We start from the raw sequence: 19,255 nt of genomic DNA, 5'->3' as shown, positions 1-19,255 counted from the left end.
AGTCTCCACCAATTATCTTTCGTAAATTATAATTCCAACAGAAATCTCTCCTCCCATTGGTCCATTTAAGATTTGACAATTTTTACCTGTAGGTGGCGTTTAAAACCATAGTAAATCATTTGCGTTCTTGCTGCATTTGAGTGCAAAACTGCAATTAAATTAAAGCTGATTACGTTTACAGATTTGGCTGAATTTCAGCCTTTCTGCAAACAATGACGGCTCACGACCAAATGCGAGCGATGCTCGATCAATTAATGGGCACTGGACGAAATGGTAAGTAATTATCTTTGTTTATATATTGACGATCAAATTGAAAAACTACTTGCCACATTGGCTTCAAAACATGAAGCTCCCTATAACCAAGCTACAAGATGGTGACCTACAAGTCATACTTTCTATCGACCGTTAAACTACATACGCATTGCAAAAAAAAAATTGAAATCATTTTACAATTTCATTATTATTTTTAGGTGAGAATAATAAATTTCAAGTGAAATACTCGGATCCTAAAGTCTGCAAGAGTTTCCTGCTTGCTTGCTGTCCACACGAGATTTTGTCCTCGACGGTGAGTATATTTCTTTCGAAAAGAAATTTATTTGGGTTCATTCTATAAATCCTCCATAATATTTAATATAAACAAAAAAACCTTCCGATTTCATTGGTATTTTAAAACCAAAATTGCGATCGGAATTGCAAATTGTTGATAAACATTTTAATCTAATAATTAAAAATTGTTTTGTCGATAAATGTTGATTAATCAATATTTTTATCTTGTTAAAGTAAATTTTATTTTTAATTTATTTGTCAGAAATGTCAAAAAAGATATTTTGTAAATGCATTTTTTTGAAATAGTCGTTTTTCTCATAAAATTGTTACGATTATTACTTTTTTTTTATAAATAGAGTCATGAAAATTGCAATGATAAATATCGGTATGGAGGTAAGACGGATAAAAATACAAATATATTTAGAAAAAAAGTAATAAAATTTCAATTTATAATAAAAAATATCCGGACTTCGGATACTATTTCAATTTTTTTTTCAAATATCTTGGATATAAATTGAAATAATTAATGATTTTCTTGTTGAATTGCGTGAAGGATGCAGCCGCTTAGGTTTTTAAATACAGGAATTTTTTTTGAATAATTTTTACTAATAGAGAATATTTCAAGAGTTTGTTAAAAAAAAGAAAAAACAACGAGATTTAAAAAAATGATTTTAAACTTACGGTTAACTAATATCGATGCGACTGCAGTTCTATTTCCAGAACGTCTGGAAAATGCAATTCCAATCCGATCCATTGTACAATATCGTTACGAATATTGTCCACTAGTATGTCGTTGTTCTTGTCACTCTCACAAGCGCGTTATAATGTAAGTACTGAAAACAAAAAGGACGTACGTATTAAATATCTACAATTGATCTATTTAAATTAATTAAGAATTCTATAAGGTGATAATTAGCTCTGAGAAAAGAAAATTATGGAAGTCGCTGCGACCTTTTCACCCGAATAATAATGGTGGCGAGGCCGAGCGCCGAAGCTAGAAAAATTATTTTATTTCCCAGACCCCGAGAGGCCTGTGTTCTAATGCGCTTCGGTGAGTAGCGTTACAAATAATTGATTCGCAAGATTTTTTAATATCGTATTCTTTCTCCATTTATGGAAAAATTGGGAGTAAATTCGATGTGAGTATGTGTGTAAAAACAAAAAAATTATTTTACCTTTGGGGAAAAATATTCATGCGGGTTAAAAAAAAAAAAATTTCTGTAAGTAATACTCGCGAATTGCCAAAACGTACACGTGCAAATAACACTTTTTTTCTTGAATATTCCTCCCTTTTGCTGATTCAAAAAAAAAAAAAAAATGATCAACAAAAGAGACTAAATTGTGTAAATATCCTCTAAAGCCTTTCGGTATAAATTTTGTTAAAACTTGCAATTGTTCGCTTTCTGTTTATTTCTCTACTTTCTGATTTGAATTATTTAGTTTACTGATGTAGATTGCATGTTTTGTGATTGTCCATAAATTGATTACTAAAAATTTTCCGCACTGAATAATATAAAATATTTAAAAAAGATCTTCAGGGTTGCCACAGGTCAGGAGAATCAGGGAAAAGTCAGGGATTTTTATTAAAAGTATTGGAAAAATTTAAATGTTTAGAATTTATAAGAAAATTCTGAATTTTTGTGTCTTTTTGTTTGCCTCATAAACTATGAAATTACCACGAATTCTAATACAAAACATTCAATTTTTTCTATTTCTGACAATAATTTCTATTCAAATAACTTAATTCTATTGAAGAACTGCCATAAAGTTATTTACTTACTGTTGAAATTAGTTTCAATTTTAAAAATTCTAACGCAATTCTTTGAAAGAATTCAACTATCTTAATATGTAAATATTAAAATTCTTCTAATAAATTCAATTATTTTCTAAAATTTAAAAAAAAAACTCAACAACATTTCAATTATTTTTATAAATAGCAAAATTCTTCGCCGAAATTCAATTATATTCAGGAATTTTAATAAAATAGATAACAAAATTCAATTATTTTCAAAAGTAATAAAATTCAATATTTTCAAAAATTTTAATATAATTCATGACAAAATTTCAATGATTTTTTGATAAAATTCTACACAAACATGCAATTATTTTCCAAATAAATAAAAATTTCATAGAAATTCAATTATTTAAAATAGAATTTGCATAAATTTTTTTTAAAAACTCGAATGTTTTAAAATTTGGCATTAAATTTTTCGCAGTAATTCAATTATGTTCATAAAGTTTAAAATTCTTTTCAGAGAATTAATTATTTTTATAAATAATAAAATCATACGGAGAAAGTCAATTATTTTCATAAATAACAATATTCATCACAACATATCAACTATTTTCAAAAGTAATAAAATTCAAATATTTTCAAGAATTTTAATAAAGTTTTTTGCAAAATTTCAATTATTTTCAAAAATTTTCTTAATTCAATGATTTTTAATATTCTATTATTTTAATAAAATTCCCCAAAAGAATTTAATTATTAAACAAAAATTTTGACAATATTCTACACGAATATTTAATTATTTTCTAAAATAATAGAAATTTCAATATTCTACTATTTTAATAAAATTTCCCAAAAAATTCAATTATTAAACAAAAATTTTGACAATATTCTACACAAATATTTAATTATTTTCTAAAATTATGGAAATTTTTCAGGAATTCAATTGTTAAAAATAGAATTTGCATAAATTTTCTCAAGAAAAATCAATTGTTTGCAACTTTTTTATAAAATTTTTCGCAATAATTCAATTATTTTCATAAATAATTAAATTAATTTGGAACATTTCAATTATTTTTAATACAATTTTAATCAAATTCCTCGAAAAATGTAATTATTCTTAAAAATGTTATAAAAATTCGTCGAAAGAATTTAATTATTTAAAAATTTGTTGATAAAATTCATTATGAGAATTCAATTTTAAGGAGCTTTCAATTTTTTAATAATAAATTATATATATTTGTATTTAAATAATTGAATTTTTGTAAAACTTTCTAAAAAAATTTATTTAAACATTAATTTCAGTTAAAGTTTTAGATAATAATTGGATTAAATATTTATTTAAAAATGAAGTCATATTGGTGTTTTTGAATAATTTGACAATTAAGGAAATTCGTAAATAAATGTAATAGAAAATTTTTTGGAGTATCTAATCATTTTTAGAGTGAATCAAAATATTCTTCAGGGTCATGGAAAAAGTAAAAAATTTATCTGGAAATCAGAGAAAAGTCAGGGAAAAAGAAAATTCAATTTTTGTGGCAACCCTGATCTTTTTTCCAAACTTACATGGAGTAGAAGAGGAAATAATTTTTTTTATTACTGTCGTAAGCACGTGTGATTTAGAAATGAAATTTTTAGAAGTCAATTATTTTTTTTTAAATTTAGAAAGAAAGTTTTTTTTTCTCAAGTATATTTGTTCGATTTTTTTTATTTTTTTGGCAATTTGTGAATGTTCGAGATTATAGAGGAGCAATAAAGATCAAGTGGCTCGAAGAAGAGAACAATATTATGTGGAATTACACGACATGCCAGTGCTGTTTACAAAAATTCCCTCATCATTTGGATGTACGTATTTAATTCGATTTCTAAAATAAGTGATTAAAATGGGACGTGGGACGAATTGTCCGACACCTAATTAATTGAAATTCATACATATAATCAAATATTAGGTTTTTAAGATGTCTGATAGCAAATTGAATATGTAAACTTAAGGTGTGTGCTGATTGTAGCATCGTTGCCATCGCATTGTCGCGTCAGGCGGAGAGGGTTGCCACTCTGTAAGTGAAATCAAAAAAATATCTATTTCTATAGAAATTATTTCGTTAATTCTGGTTAAGAAAATAAAAGAAATCAACATAAAATCTTAAGACCAAGGTTATTTTTTTTTTAAATTGTATATTAATAACGAGATTCAATTACTCTACCCCATACCAGAACTACTGGCCATTAGCTCTTCGTAAACGTTCTCAATGGCAATAACGAGAGACTTGACGCAATGGTGCATATTATTTTTGTAAGTCTGATTATTAAAGTTTTTTTTCTAGCAAATTTTTTGCACTAAAGGCAATCGGCTTTTCATTCAAAATTATTTCACCGTTTAACAGTCAGTAATGTCGTTTCAGACTTTGCTTTTAAACATGTATAAATAACTTGGTGCATTTCGCATTATACTGCTAAGGTCAGATGTTTAATGAGACCGGTCATAAAATATTGGGAGGGATTCTTGTATTTAGAAAATGGCAGAATGCCATAATCATTTTTCACTATTAAAAAGACCATTAATTCATTTTGTAATTTGTGAATCGCAGCGCATGGACCTGGGAGAATGCCCCCAGATTCACGACTTGGCCCTTCGGGCTGACTTCGAGGCTGCTCAAAAGAAGAAGGATCACTTTTACGACATTGACGTAAGTTCCTCTTGATTACTACAATTGAAGAAAAATTCCTTTTCAATTTAATTAATTTATACTTTTTTTTGCCAGGCGATGGAGCATCTACAAAATTTCATTGCCGACTGCGACCGTCGTACGGAGCAGGCAAAACAAAGACTGGCCGAAACTCAAGAGGAATTAAGCGCTGAGGTAGCAGCGAAAGCAAATAGTGTTCACGTACTGGCTGAAGAGATTGGTAAAAAATTGGCAAAGGCAGAGCAATTGGGCGAAGAGGGTTTCGTTGAAGAATCAATGAAATTGATGGGCGAGATCGATGAATTGCGTAAAAAGAAAAATGAAGCCGAACAGGAATATCGAAATAGCATGCCAGCTTCAAGTTATCAACAGCAAAAGCTCCGTGTTTGCGAAGTGTGCAGTGCCTATCTTGGTATTCATGACAACGATAGACGACTGGCAGATCATTTCGGTGGTAAATTACATTTAGGATTTATCAAAATTCGTGAGAAATTGGCTGACCTTGAGAAAACGGTTGAGGATAGACGTAAAGAGAAACGAGATTCAATGAATGACAGAGATAGGACAAGAGATCGTGATAGGGACAGGGGTCGTGACAGAGACAGGGATCGTGATCGTGATCGTGACAGATCCGACAGGAGTCGTTCAAGATACAGGGACAGAGAGCGTGATCGCGATCGAGATCGTGATCGTGATCGTAGAGACAAAGACAGAAGGAGATCCCGATCACGTAGTCGCAGTCGAGGAAAAAGGTATTTCAACAATTTTGAAATGAACATTCGTAATAGTAAAAGTTAGTTACTAGAGTTAGCTTATTTCAGGCTTCGTACTCATCTACTGAAACCTAGTATTTGGATACTTTTTTTTAGATTTTTCACACTACAAACTACTTTTTTCTATGTTTGAAAATTTGCACTACTTTAAATTCGCTAATATTTGAAAATAAAAAAATTATTGTCAAAAATTTCAATAAAATTCTTACAAACAATTCATAAAATTTTAATAAAATTCTTTCAAACGATTCAAATATTTTAATAAAAAAATTTCCCAAAAGAATTCAATTATTTAAAAAAAGATATTATAAAATTCTTTCCAAACATTCAATTATTTCCATAAATTATACAATTTTCACAATAAATTCAACTAATTAAAAAACAATTTACATAAAATTTTTCGAAAAAATCAATTATTTAAAAAGATTTTTACAAAATTTTTCGCAAGAATTAAATTATTTAAATAATTTTTATAAAATTCTTCGAAAGAATTCAATTATTTCTGTAAATAATAAAATTCTTTTCAGGAATTCAGTTATGTTTAACAATTGTAATAAAATTTGTTGCAAAAATTCAATTATTTTTATAACTAAAACAAAGCTCATCGCAGGATTCCAATTATTTTTAATACGATTTTAAATTAACTCCTCGAAAAATGAAATTATTTTAAAAAATTTTGTAAACATTATTCAAAAGAATTCAATTATTTTAGAAAATTTAGTTATAATTTGTTTATTAGAATTTAATAATTATTTTCATTATATTTCTAATTCAATTTCTTGAAAAAATATAATTATTTCCAAAAATCTTAATGAAATTCTTCGTAACAATTCAATTATTTTCGAAAAATTTTAGTAAAATTCTTCCTAGAAATCTGATTAATTGCAAAAATTTGTCGAAATTCTATTACTTACAGTATTTACTGTTTCAATAAAATTTTCCAATAGAATTTAATTATTTAAAAACAAATTTTAATAAAATTCATCTCGAAAATTCAATTAATTTCATAACTATAACAAAGCTCATCGCAGGATTTCAATTATTTGTAATTTTAAATTAATTCCTTGAAAAATGCAATTATTTAAAAAAAATTTATAAACATTATTCAAAAGAATTCAATTATTTTAGAAAATTTTGATATAATTTGTTTATTAGAATTTAATAATTATTTTCATTACATTTCTAATTAAATTTCTTAAAAAAATGTAATTATTTTCAAAAATTTTAATGAAATTCATCGTAACAATTCAATTATTTTCGAAAAATTTTATAATAAAATTCTTCCTCGAAATTTAATTAATTGCAAAAATTTGTCGAAATTCTATTATTTTCAGTATTTACTATTTCAATTAAATTTCCCAATAGAATTTAATTATTTAAAAACAAATGTTAATAAAATTCATCTCAAAAAATCAATTAATTTCATAACTATAACATATCTCATCGCAGGATTTTAATTATTTGTAATTTTAAATTAATTCCTTGAAAAATGCAATTATTTAAAAAAATTATACAAATTATTCAAAAGAATTCAATTATTTTAGAAAATTTAGATATATTTTGTTCATTAGAATTTAATTATTATTTTCAATATATTTCTAATTACATTTTTTGAAAAAATGTAATTATTTTTAAAAAGTTTTAAAAAATTTGTTGATATAGAATTCCCTTATTTTTAAAAATTGTGATAAACTCTTTAAAAGAATTCAATTATTTTCAGTACAATTTTACATAATTACATTCCTCCTACGAACTTAATTTTCTTTGAAAAAATTGAGTTTGTATTTTTACAAATTCAATTTTTTTTTTAATTATTTTTATCTACTATTTTCATAAATAATAAAATTTTCTCAATTCAATTATTTAATTATTTTACTTTGATTTAATTTCAATTATTCCTAATACAATTTTAAATAAAATCTTTAAAAAATGCAATTATGCTTGAAAATTTTATTAAAATTTATCGAAAGAATTCAATTATTTCAAAAAATGTTGATGAAGATCTTTATAAGAACTCATTATTAAGAAATTTTCAATTATGCAATAAATTATTTATTTTTGTATTTAAATATGTAATTAAATTCTCTTTGAACTTTCTAATAAGAATTGACCTAAAATTGAATTACAATTAAAATTTTAGATAATAATTAAAAATTAGAAGCGTTATAGTGTGAATTTTTAGAAATAATTAAATTTCAAAAGATTTTTAAATTGAAATCATTGAAAATTTTAACTGTCGTAAAATTGTAATAATTTATTAAAATTTTTATTTTGAAATAAAATAATTCTATTTTGAATAATTTTCTTTAAACATTTTAAAAAAAATGATTGAATTTTGGAAGAATTACAGTTGTAATTTTCAGAAATAGTTAAATTTCAAAAACGCTTTACATTGGAATCTTTTGAAATATTTTAATTCCTGTGGAAAAATAAATAGATATTTAAATATATTTTTTTAAAATTTAATTTAGAAATTATGAAGAAATTGAGTCGTCAAATTTAATTTTTCGATAGCTGCTTTTTTGTACTATTTTTTTCAGTCTAAAAGACACTTTTTGTTACTCTTTTAAAAATAATTATCGAGTACGAAACCTGTTGTTTAAATGATGACCAATAAGGCCGAGTTGAGTTCCTTTACAAAAGTCGAGGCAACCGTCTCCTTTTGTTGAAGGACTTGATCAAACAGCCGAAGCGATTAATAACTGATACCCTCAAAATATTTGCAACAATTTTCACTAATTTTCTTCGAAAAAAAAATTGATTATCGTTTTTATTTTTAGATCGCGACGTTCACGCAGTGGAAGCCGAAATCGACGATCACGTTCACGACGAAGTGGATCAAACGATAGAAAGAAGTAAGAAAATTATTGACAGCATTAAAGGGGTCAAATTCATGTGCAGTATAAATCGCACTCTGAAAATAAGAAAAAAAATATACTAGCTACAATTTTTACACATCACCAGTTAATTTCTCTCAAACGTCAATTTTTCATTTTTTTTTCGCAAACATGTGACAAAATAGATATTTCATACTGAGAATAGAAAGCTTAAGCAAATGGCTAATCGTTGTAATTGATTTTCATATGGAATGGATAAATTTATTGATCTTATATAAATAGATATATATCTAGAATTAGTAATTTAAGAAAATTATTATACACCGTCTTTGACTACCGTTTTGAATTTGTTAGTGAATGAGGGAAATTTACAAAATAAACACTGCTGTTTATACATGGACAAAAAACAACAGGTAATTTTAATTAATTTGCGTTTCTCATTATTTTCTAAATTAAAATTTCATATTTATAGAAATAATAATTGTATAATGTACCAGGAGAAGCAAATAAAATACACATGTGTTTAAATATTATTTTTTTCTATCCTTTCTTTTGCTTTAAAATTTATTTCGAGTCTTTACGAAAATTTGAGCAATTTAAAATTTCTAATTCTCTTGCTCTATATACAATTTATTCTAATTTTTATTTCATTAGTTTCAAAATCTTTCTAATAGTAAAAATACTGCATTAGAGACTGCATTATATTTCAATGAAACCGTAAAATTAAAAATTAGCATCTTGAGCAGCTTTTTTAAAAAAATTATATTATACATTTGACATTAATTGTCTTTGGATTCGATTGTGTTTCTTCCAACATTTCTTACAAGTCGTTACTATTTTATGAACGCTTACCTTCGGTGAAGCTTTTTGTTTACTTAGAATATTTAAATAAATTCCTAATACGACAAGAAGTCCAGACCAAAAATACTGAATGGTAAATGGCTTATAGAAAAATAGAAAACTTATTATTATTGTCACAGCTTTTCTGCATGTTGTCACTGTTGCAGTTACAAATGCGCCGCAAGTTTGCACCAAAATAAGAACTATCTGGATCCCCAGGTAACCAGAGAGCGAAAACAGGAGAGCGTATCCATACGTTTCCAAAGGATGCTAAAAAAATTATATTTTTAAATTCTTGACAAATGTCAATTTTTTCGTGCGACTAAATACAGGGTTGCCACAGGTCAGGAAAATCAGGGAAAAGTCAGGGATTTTTATTAAAAGTACTGGAAAAAATTAAATGAGTTTAGAATTTATAAGAAAATTTTGAATTTCTGAAAAAACCTTAAATTTCTTCTATTTCTGACAATAATTTATTTTAAATAACTTAATTCTATTGAAGAACTGCCATAAAGTTATTACTTATAAATCATTTAATGAAGTACTTTTTTGGAAAATTTTAATTTCAATTCTGTTGAAATTAGTTTCAATTTTAAAAATTTTAACGCAATTCTTTGAAACAATTCAACTATCTTAATAAATATTAAAATTCTTTACAAAAATTCAATTATTTTCAAAAATTAAAAAAAAATTCTCGTCAACATTTCAATTATCATTATAAATAGCAAAATTCTTCGCCGAAATTCAATTATATTGAGGAATTTTTATAAAATTCATTGCAAAATTCAATTATTTTCATAAATAACAATATTCAGTAAAAGAAATCAATTATTTTCAAAATTAATAAAATTCTTCGCAGAAATTCAATTATTTTCAAAAAATATAAAAAAAACGTTGTCAACATTTCAATAATCTTTATAAATGAATAGCAAAATTCTTCGACAAAATCCATTTATTGTTAGAAAATTTAATAACATTCATGGCAAAATTTAAATTATTTCGAAAAATTTTTGTTAATTTAATAATTTTTAATATTCTAACATTTTAATAAAATTTCCTAAAAGAGTTCAATTATTAAACAAAAATTTTGATAATATTCTACACGAACATTCAATTATTTTCAAAAAAAAATTGTATAAGAATTCAATTATTTAAAATAGAATGTGCATAATTTTTTTTCGCAAAAATCAATTCTTTTAAAATTTGACATTAAATTCTTTGCAGTAATTAAATGATTATTTTTAAAAACTTTTAAATTCTTTTCAGGGATTTAATTATTTTCATAAATAATAAAAACATTCAGAGAAAGTCAATTATTTTCAAAAAAAAAAAATTCATCGCAAGAATTCAATTATTTTCAAAATTTTTAATAAAATTAATGGCAAAATTTCAATTATTTTAAAAAAATTTTCTTAATTCAACGATTTACAATATTCTATTATTTTAATAAAATTTCCCATAAGAATTCAATTATTAAACAAAAATGTTGCCAATATTCTACACGAATATTCAATTTTTTTTTAAAATAATGAAAATTTCACGGGAATTCAATTATTAAAAATATAATTTGCCTAAATTTTCTCAGAATAAAATCAATTGTTTGCAACTTTTTTATTAAATTCTTTGCAATACATTCAATTATTTTCATAAATAATAAAACTCATTGCAGAATTTCAATTATTTTTAATACAATTTTGATCGAATTTCTCGGAAAAGGTTTTATTAAAATTCGTCGAAAGAATTCAATTATTTTAAAATTTGTTGATAAAATTATGCGTATAAGAAATAAATTTTAAGATACATTCAATTATTCAATAAATTCTATGTTTGCATTTAAATAATTGAATTCTTGTATAATTTTCTAATAAAAAACTGATTTAAAAATTAATTTCAGTTAAAAAATAATTGAATTTTGGTGAAGTTTCAAATTAAAATCTTTGAAAATCTGAATTTGGTGTTTTTGAATAATTTTACAATTAAGAAAATTTGTAAATAAATATAGAACATTTTTTTGACTATCTAATCATTTTTAGAGTGATTCAGAATATTCTTTAGGGTCAGGGAAAAAGTCAACATTTTGTCTGGAAATTAGGGAAAAATTAGGGTAAAACAAAATTCAATTTTTGTGGCAACCCTGAAATAAGAAAATTTTGTTAAAGAACCAGTTCTCTTAAACGAAAATACGATTAAATTGAGATTTTGCTGAATGAAGATTTGACAAAATGAAAATCAAAGAAAATTCTACGATATTGGTTTAATAGACATTCTGCTAAATGAAAATTCGAATTTTGCACTAAACGATAATTCAGCTAAATGAAAATACGTGAAATTGCAAATTGAAAGCAGAGTTTTAAAGAACATTCTGCGGTCCTAATTAGAAAATTTCTTTAAAATATTTTTTGTAAACGGCAAAATAGCGGAAAAAAAGCAAAACCAGAGAAAAACGAATACCACAGTTAGTTTAAAATATAAATGAAAGAACTACTTATACCTTCATGCAAAATGATGTCGCTGTTGGAATATCGCCTGTAGTTAATAGAATTAACAGTAAATAAACAAAGCCAATGCTGTACGAGTATAAAACAACTTCTGTATTTGTGGCTTTGTACTGGTTCATTGCCTTTTCCTGAATATTTCCTATTAGAGCATCACATACTAACGCACTGCTAATCATTGCTACTCCTATCATGTTAAATCGAGGCGATATCATACTATCAGCAAGGGTAAATAGTATCAGTCCTACACACATCACAGTCGCTGCTGCAAAATCTATTAATCCATATCTTTTTCTTTGTATCACAATACTTCCTATCATGACTGGTATTAATTTACAGCACTTAAATATTACCTGCGACAATAAAAATTGTTCGTACATAATCAGCAAATGGATTTTTTCAAAGCATGCCTCCCCGCATTCTTAACTATTTTTTATCTTATAATATTGATGACTTAATCAATTTTCTATTATAATTATTCAATAAACAATCAAAACATCTTTCATTTATATAATTTTATGGATTCCAAAAATATTGAATTAATAAAATATATTGTTATAAATATCATATAAAATTTGCAATTACCTGGGTTGGATAATTGAGATATCCTAGCGAAGAATTCGAAAAGCCCATCGTGCCTAGTGTTAGAAATGCTAATAATAAATAAGTAGCAATGGGTATTCTTCGAGTTATTCCTTTCATTTGGCACTCAAACCAACCAAATATTGAATAATAGGCAAATTGAATGAGAGTTAGATACCATCCAAACGGTCTAAATCCGTCCAATGAAAATATCATTTCCTGAAAACAAAAGGTTCATCTTACTATTTATATATATATTTTTTTCACATTCCAAAGAAAATTAGCAAATTTTTTATATTGTATTTTGTATTTTTTTCACATTCCAAAGAAAATTAGCAAATTTTTTGTATTGTATTTTGTATTTTTTTCAGATTCCAAAGAAAATTAGCAAATTTTTTCTATTGTATTTTGTATTTTTTTTGTATTCATAATAATAATAATAATCAATAATTTAATAGAAGAAACAAGCAATGATTTACCTGTAAATATCCGTACAGAATATAAAAGAAAAATATTCCTGAACAGCAGAAGAAGAATTGACATTGTACACTGCAATGACTTATGTCAAAGCAGAGAATTTTTATCTCTCTTGAAGTTTCATATTTTTGATTACCTGAAACAAAATTTGTGAAATTAACACTGAATTCTTAGATTAAATGCCAAATTCTCTAATAATATACCAATCTAGTACTAAATTAATTGTTTATTTAAAACATTTCTATCATGTATGTGAAATCTTTAAAAATGTTAATAATATTTCATAAAATCCTTTTAATTATAAATTAGATAAAATTTCTATAAATTAGATATTAAATATTCTTACTTTTTGTATTGTCAATTAAAATACTTTTCGATTCCGAAGTCATTGTGTATTTTTGTTTATACATAACCTCTAAAATTCATTATTCCTGTAAAACTTTTATTTTTTGCACTTTATCAATTATATTTATATCTTTTATCACTGTGTAACTTATTGTATTTTATGTTCATCGACATATTTGCAGCAAAATTTGTTAAATTATGGTATTAATAACATTTTAACATGTTTAATGTATAATTTTTGCCGATTCCATTGAGTTGACTACTTTCTACACAATAATATACATTTTTGTCACTCAAACTTCAATAAACAAATAATTTATTCAATTTCTTATAAATTTCAAACTTCAAACTGTTAAACTCCACAGAATTATGAATAATTTGTCATGATTGTTTCATTGAAAGTTATATTTGCAACGTTTGCAACTGCAACGTGTACAATTGTTAACTTATCTCCTTTTCAGTGACGTATGACGTACTTAGAAAAGGGGTGCTTAAAAATTTATAATTTGTAATTACTAATAAAAACAATTTAAATTAACATTTTTTTCAAAATCTATATTTTCTTTCTTTATATTTTTTGTCATATTTGAAAATATTGTTTAATACGTTTCTAATATGTTAAATTATTATTTTTGATTTATTAACAATTAAATTAATTAATTAAAATACAAATTTTTATTATTTTTATTATAAGTAAGTAATAAATATACTTTTTAAAAAACTAAAAATTATTTACACATTTTTTACAATGCGAAAAATCTATATTTACCAAAGATAGACTTTTTATTTATTTTTCGAAGCAAATAAGAAAGTAATTTTCTTCTGTATTTAAATTTTCAAGAAAACGTAATTTTAGTTCTTATTTTTTAATTACAGTGAAAAAAAAATTAGAATTTCGAAAACAAGGCACTTATTGAAACAATCACAGAGGAAAGAAAAACTGATTAGAAATTTTTGCTCAATAAGACGATTGACCATGAAACGATCGTAAAGTTTTGCTAATGAATCATTAAAATTATTCAATTAAAATTCAGTTTTGTACTTTCGAAAATTTTAGAAAATTAAAAAAAAAATTTCCATTATAAGAATGACGTCTACGAATAGCACATCAGGTAGGTCTTACTTATATAAATCTGAAATAATTAATTCTATTTTGATAGTATTCAATTAGAAAAACGAAATAATTGAAATCTGAAAGTTGAAGACAGCAAAATTTAAAAAAAATACTACTACTAATTCCTTCAAGTCAATGTAACAAATAAGATTTTATTAAAATACGAATTTATATTAAATTATTGTTTTACAAATCGCGTACAAATCTCAGTAGTTTTTCATTAAATTATTTCATAAATAAGTACATTTTGTGAAGAGAAATGATTAATTTCACCTAAGCATCATCGAATTGACCTTCCTCAAAGGTACGTGGTATCTGCCTTCTGTCATTAAACATTTGACGAACTTGCTGTTTAATAGGAAGCGCATGTAAATCATCAGGACAGAAAAATTGACCATGAACATCCTCCACTAACGATGATTTTCTTTGCTTTCTTCTACTTACGCCTGAAAAAAGAAAATTCGATTAAAGATAAAAATTTTCTTTAAACAATATGATCGATATACAGTATAATAAATTACATAATCTTACAAGCTGGTTCATAATCATCCGTAGAATCATACGACGATTCCCAATTTTCTTCCGCGCCATTGTCACACATTTGATCACTATAATAGAAATTAAATTTTTATCAATCATTTATCAAGTCTTTATAATCTTTTTTCATTTCAATAAAATAAAAGAATACTCACAGATCTTCCTGTTGATAATCATTTTCAGTGTGATCACTTTCGTAATATTTTGAACAAGATGATTCGGAGGACTGAACCGATTCTTCTTCACGTGGTGAAATTTTCTCTTCACTGCTTCTTTTTCCAAAACTTACGCATTTTCCACGAATTGATTTTCGAAAAATTTCGTAAGATTTATTCCTGATCTAAATGTTTCTATGATTAGAATGATAATACCTCTATAAAAATATAATGCATAACAATATTTTTATTTCGTTTTAAATAAATTTTTATGAATAGGGTTGCCGTAAAAATTAAATTTTGTTATTCCCTGATTTCTAGACAAAATATTGACTTTTTCCCTGACCCTAAAGAATATTCTGATTCACTCTAAAAATGATTGGATACTCAAAAAAATGTTCTATTATATTTATGTACAAATTTCTTTAATTGTAAAATTATTCAAAAACATCAATAACTTCTTTTTTAAATAAATATTTAATCATTATTATTTTTTTAAAACTATTTCTTAATATTATAAGAATATAGTTAATGTAACTTTTTCAAAATTATTTTCTTCATTTTAATTCAATTATTATTTGCTACAATTTTTAACTAAAATTCATCTTTAAATCAATTATTTTTAATAATTTTTGAAAATGTTCTTCTTTCAGAATTTTTAATCCATTTATTTACAATTCAATTTTAGGTGAAATTTTGATTATTCGGAAATTCTTCAATTAAATATACATTAGAAAATAAAAACTTGAAATAATTTTGAAAAATTTCGATTAAGTTTTTTGAAAAAAATTAGTTCTATAAAATTTTTAATTAAAAGTATGAAATATTCAGATTTTCAAAGATTTTAATTTGAAACTTCTCCAAAATTCAATTATTATCTAAAACTTTAACTAAAATTAATTTTTAAAATTTATTAGAAAATTCTACGACAATTCAATTATTTAAATACAAACATGATAGGTAATTTATTTAATAATTTAAATAAAAATAAAAATAATTGAAATTCTGCAATAAGTTTTATTATTTATGAAAATAATTAAATTATAGCGAAGAATTTTTTAAAAAAGTTGCAAACCATCGATTTTTTTTAAAGAAAATTTATGTAAATTCTATTTTTAATAATTGAATTTCTGTGAAATTTTCATTATTTTAGAAAATAATTTAATATTCGTGTAGAACTTTGTCAAAATCGTTTTTAAATACTAGAATTTTTTTGGGAAATTTTATTAAAATAGTAGAATATTGAAAATCATTGAATTAGGAAATATTTTTGAAAATAATTGAAATTTTGCTTTGAATTTTATTACTTTTGAAAATAAATGAATTCTTGCGATGAATATTGTTATTTATGAGAATAATTGACTACTTCCGAATGATTTTATTATTTATGAAAATAATTAAATCCCTGAATAGAATTTTAAAATTTATGAAAATAATTGAATTACTACGAAGAATTTAATGCCACATTTTAAAACAATTGATTTTTTTCGAGAAAATTTATGCAAATTCTATTTTAAATAATTGAATTCCTGTGAAATTTTTATTTTTTTGGAAAATAATAAATTGAATATTCGTGTAGAATATTATCAAAATTTTTGTTTAATAATTGAATTCTTATGGGAAATTTTTATTTTTTTGGAAAATAATAAATTGAATGTTCGTGTAGAATATTATCAAAATTTTTGTTTAATAATTGAATTCTTATGGGAAATTTTATTAAACTAGTAGAATATTGAAAATCATTGAATTAAGAAAATTTTTTGAAAATAATTGAAATTTTGTTATGAATTTTATTAAAATTTTTAAAAATAATTGAATTTTATTACTTTTGAAAATAATTGAATTCTTGTGACGAATATTATTATTATTATTATTTATGAAAATAATTGAATTTTGTAATATGAATTTTATTAAAATTTCTGAATATAATTGAATTTAGGCGAAGAATTTTCATTGTTGTTAATTTTTGAAAATAATTGAATTTCTGTAAAGAATTTTAATATTTATTAAGATAGTTGTATTCTTTCAACGAATTTCGTTAAAATTTTTAAAATGGAAACTAATTTTAACAGAATCGAAATTAATATTATTCAAAAAATATTTCATTAAATAATTTGTAAGTAATAACTTTATGGCAGTTCTTTAATAGAATTAATTTATTTAAAATAAAAATTACTGTCAGAAATAGAAAAAGTTTAAGGTTTTTTTCCCTGACTTTCCCTGAATTTCCTGATTCCCTGACCTGTGGCAACCCTGAAGAAATAAATGGTTAACCAAAAATTAAAAATACGATAAAAAATTTGACAATAGAAATTTTAAAATCATTTAAGGGAATAAAATGACTTACAGTTAAATCATCAGTTGAAAAGAAATTACAATCAATGTCGATTGCTTCTAAATTCTCTAAATTTACAGCATTCCATGGTATTTCCTTTAGTTCATTGTCATATAAATCAAGTAGACGTAATTCCTTAACATTACACATGGATTCTGGTAGTCTTGAAAGTTGATTTGAATAAATTACTAATTCTCTGAGAGCTTTTAAATTTCCAATATTATCCGGTAATACAGGTATGGAATTATTGTTGATAATTAGAATTTCCAATTTTGATAGATTGCAAAATTCATCAGGCAACCATGATATACTATTTTGACTAAAATCGATCTTGGTAATATTTGCTAAATTTGTAATTAATCGCGATACAATGGGAAGTCCAGTGAATTTCATATCAATTTCATTAATCAATTGTGGATTTTTAAAATGGCATGGTACATTGCAAAAAACGTTGCCTTCCTTTTTTGTAAGTTTATCATTTCCAATGTCCAATTTTTCGAGTCTGTACATATTTTCTGTTAACATTTCTAGATTATTGTCTGTTAAATCCGATTGATTGATGGACAAAATTCTTAAATTCAGAACAACTTTATCCTTTGGAAATGTGTATTTGGAAAATTCTGTTTGATTAAAATTCACTTCCTCCACTGAAGAATAAGGTGATGTTAATAACCATCGTGGAAATGTACGACAAAGACCATTATCCATAGCATAAAATTTTATAAGTCTTTTACTACACGGCGGTTCATTGAGTTTTATACTCTTATTTAAAGAAACATCTAGAATTTCTAAATTTCTCATTCCATTTGTTATGCAACTGGGAATAATATCAAATTTATTACCAGCAATATTCAATTCCCGTAGACGATGTAATTTAGCGAAAGATTTTGGGAATTTGATTAATTTATTGAAACTTAAATTGAGATGTTCCAAAGTTATTAAAGATCCCAATTCCTCGGAGATTTCATTCAGTGAATTGTGACAAATACTTAGAGATTTTAATCGTTGATTACCGGCCAGAACAATTGGCATCACTACAAATTTATTATTGTCAATTTTTAAGTACTGCAAATTTGACAATGAACTGAAGGAAGTTGGCAATTCTTGAAGATTGTTATTCGATAAATCCAATTTCTCCAAATTAATCAAATGCTGAGAAAAATTGTTTGGAATGCAGGATAATTTGTTGAAACACAAGGATAATTCCTGGACGATTCTTAAATCCTTTTTATCACAGAATGCAGTTATGGAATTATCTAATAGTTGAAAATTCATATTAATATTTGTATCTCCAGACATTTCGGCAATATCGTCTGTCTCTATCTTTTCAAGATAGTCGGACAGTTTGCTATTGTTGTTTGTCATGTCTAAAAAAACAATTTTCTATAATAAAAACAGTAAATTCGTTCAGTTAAAGTCTTTTTATAATTAAATTTAAATAAATTCTTATTTATAATTAAACAATTAATTAGAAATAATTAGAATAATGTTGAAAACTAACAGGTTTAAATTTAATTCATATTTTGATTTCAAAGAACATTTGTTTAATTTGCAAATGCCAAAAAGGTTAGGAATCCTTTTTTGCACCTTTTTTGACACTATAATATAAAATTTGATATCATTTTACTAACCTATTATTGAATAACAGCTTCTGACATTGAACAATACTTCGTTTATCAATTAATTACTAAATTTATTATTTAAATTGGAATATTATTGGATTTACAATAATATTTAGGAAAGCCTAATATTTAATATGCCTGTATAACGGTAATATTTTTAATTGATTTTATTTCTTTTTTA

The 19,255-nt window shown here is 24.3% G+C and overlaps 4 protein-coding genes across 6 annotated transcripts in view; 2 read left to right on the top strand and 2 right to left on the bottom strand.

The window, feature by feature from the left end:
- Positions 1–110: 110 nt before the first annotated feature.
- LOC122510493 (putative RNA-binding protein Luc7-like 2) lies at positions 111–9,100 on the top strand. 3 transcript variants are annotated; one of them, XM_043625180.1, is made up of 5 exons: positions 111–273; positions 471–565; positions 4,864–4,962; positions 5,038–5,714; positions 8,516–9,100. In XM_043625180.1, exons 1-5 carry the CDS (start codon positions 213–215, stop codon positions 8,592–8,594), a joined length of 1,011 nt encoding a protein of 336 aa, XP_043481115.1. In that variant the 5' UTR covers positions 111–212; the 3' UTR covers positions 8,595–9,100. The 3 variants fall into 3 exon arrangements, with proteins under 3 accessions (XP_043481115.1, XP_043481124.1, XP_043481133.1); XM_043625198.1 differs by lacking the exons at positions 111–273; positions 471–565 and adding exons at positions 4,021–4,332; positions 4,490–4,568; XM_043625189.1 differs by lacking the exons at positions 111–273; positions 471–565 and adding an exon at positions 3,706–4,568.
- LOC122510482 (adenosine 3'-phospho 5'-phosphosulfate transporter 2) lies at positions 9,095–13,766 on the bottom strand. Its single transcript, XM_043625170.1, has 5 exons — positions 13,313–13,766; positions 12,969–13,102; positions 12,493–12,708; positions 11,904–12,260; positions 9,095–9,682 (listed from the first exon to the last, which is right to left on the bottom strand). The coding sequence occupies exons 1-5, from the start codon at positions 13,374–13,376 to the stop codon at positions 9,338–9,340; spliced, it is 1,116 nt and encodes a 371-aa protein (XP_043481105.1). The 5' UTR covers positions 13,377–13,766; the 3' UTR covers positions 9,095–9,337.
- Positions 13,767–14,291: 525 nt separating this feature from the next.
- Positions 14,292–19,255, top strand: part of LOC122509963 — a 253,775-nt gene continuing 248,811 nt past the window's right edge. The window contains exon 1 of the mRNA XM_043624351.1: positions 14,292–14,423. The gene's annotated coding sequence lies outside the window, so the exon portion shown is untranslated. The remainder of the gene's footprint in view (positions 14,424–19,255) is intronic.
- Positions 14,548–19,239, bottom strand: LOC122509955 (leucine-rich repeat and death domain-containing protein 1-like). Its single transcript, XM_043624307.1, has 5 exons — positions 19,084–19,239; positions 17,465–18,819; positions 15,118–15,302; positions 14,957–15,033; positions 14,548–14,871 (listed from the first exon to the last, which is right to left on the bottom strand). Exons 2-5 carry the CDS (start codon positions 18,815–18,817, stop codon positions 14,699–14,701), a joined length of 1,788 nt encoding a protein of 595 aa, XP_043480242.1. The 5' UTR covers positions 18,818–18,819; positions 19,084–19,239; the 3' UTR covers positions 14,548–14,698.

The sequence above is a fragment of the Leptopilina heterotoma genome, unplaced genomic scaffold (genome assembly GCF_015476425.1).
Source record: "Leptopilina heterotoma isolate Lh14 unplaced genomic scaffold, ASM1547642v1 Lhet_120, whole genome shotgun sequence".
In the NCBI taxonomy this organism is placed as follows: Eukaryota; Metazoa; Arthropoda; class Insecta; order Hymenoptera; family Figitidae; genus Leptopilina; species Leptopilina heterotoma.
The sequence above is the reverse complement of the archived record's forward strand: the minus strand, read 5'-3'. Positions and strand labels throughout refer to the sequence as shown.

Excerpts from the sequence above, each read along its gene's own strand:
- LOC122510493 (XM_043625180.1), top strand. The coding sequence starts at position 213 with ATGACGGCTCACGACCAAATGCGAGCGATGCTCGATCAATTAATGGGC. Across the intron at positions 274-470 it reads AATGGGCACTGGACGAAATG|GTGAGAATAATAAATTTCAA; the intron begins GTAAGTAATTAT and ends TATTATTTTTAG. Across the intron at positions 4,963-5,037 it reads ATCACTTTTACGACATTGAC|GCGATGGAGCATCTACAAAA; the intron begins GTAAGTTCCTCT and ends TTTTTTTGCCAG.
- LOC122510482 (XM_043625170.1), bottom strand. The coding sequence starts at position 13,376 with ATGTATAAACAAAAATACACAATGACTTCGGAATCGAAAAGTATTTTA. Across the intron at positions 12,709-12,968 it reads TTCTGTACGGATATTTACAG|GAAATGATATTTTCATTGGA; the intron begins GTAAATCATTGC and ends TTTTGTTTTCAG. Across the intron at positions 12,261-12,492 it reads ATCTCAATTATCCAACCCAG|GTAATATTTAAGTGCTGTAA; the intron begins GTAATTGCAAAT and ends TTATTGTCGCAG.
- LOC122509955 (XM_043624307.1), bottom strand. The coding sequence starts at position 18,817 with ATGACAAACAACAATAGCAAACTGTCCGACTATCTTGAAAAGATAGAG. Across the intron at positions 15,303-17,464 it reads TTTCAACTGATGATTTAACT|ATCAGGAATAAATCTTACGA; the intron begins GTAAGTCATTTT and ends AGAAACATTTAG. Across the intron at positions 15,034-15,117 it reads GATTATCAACAGGAAGATCT|TGATCAAATGTGTGACAATG; the intron begins GTGAGTATTCTT and ends TTTCTATTATAG.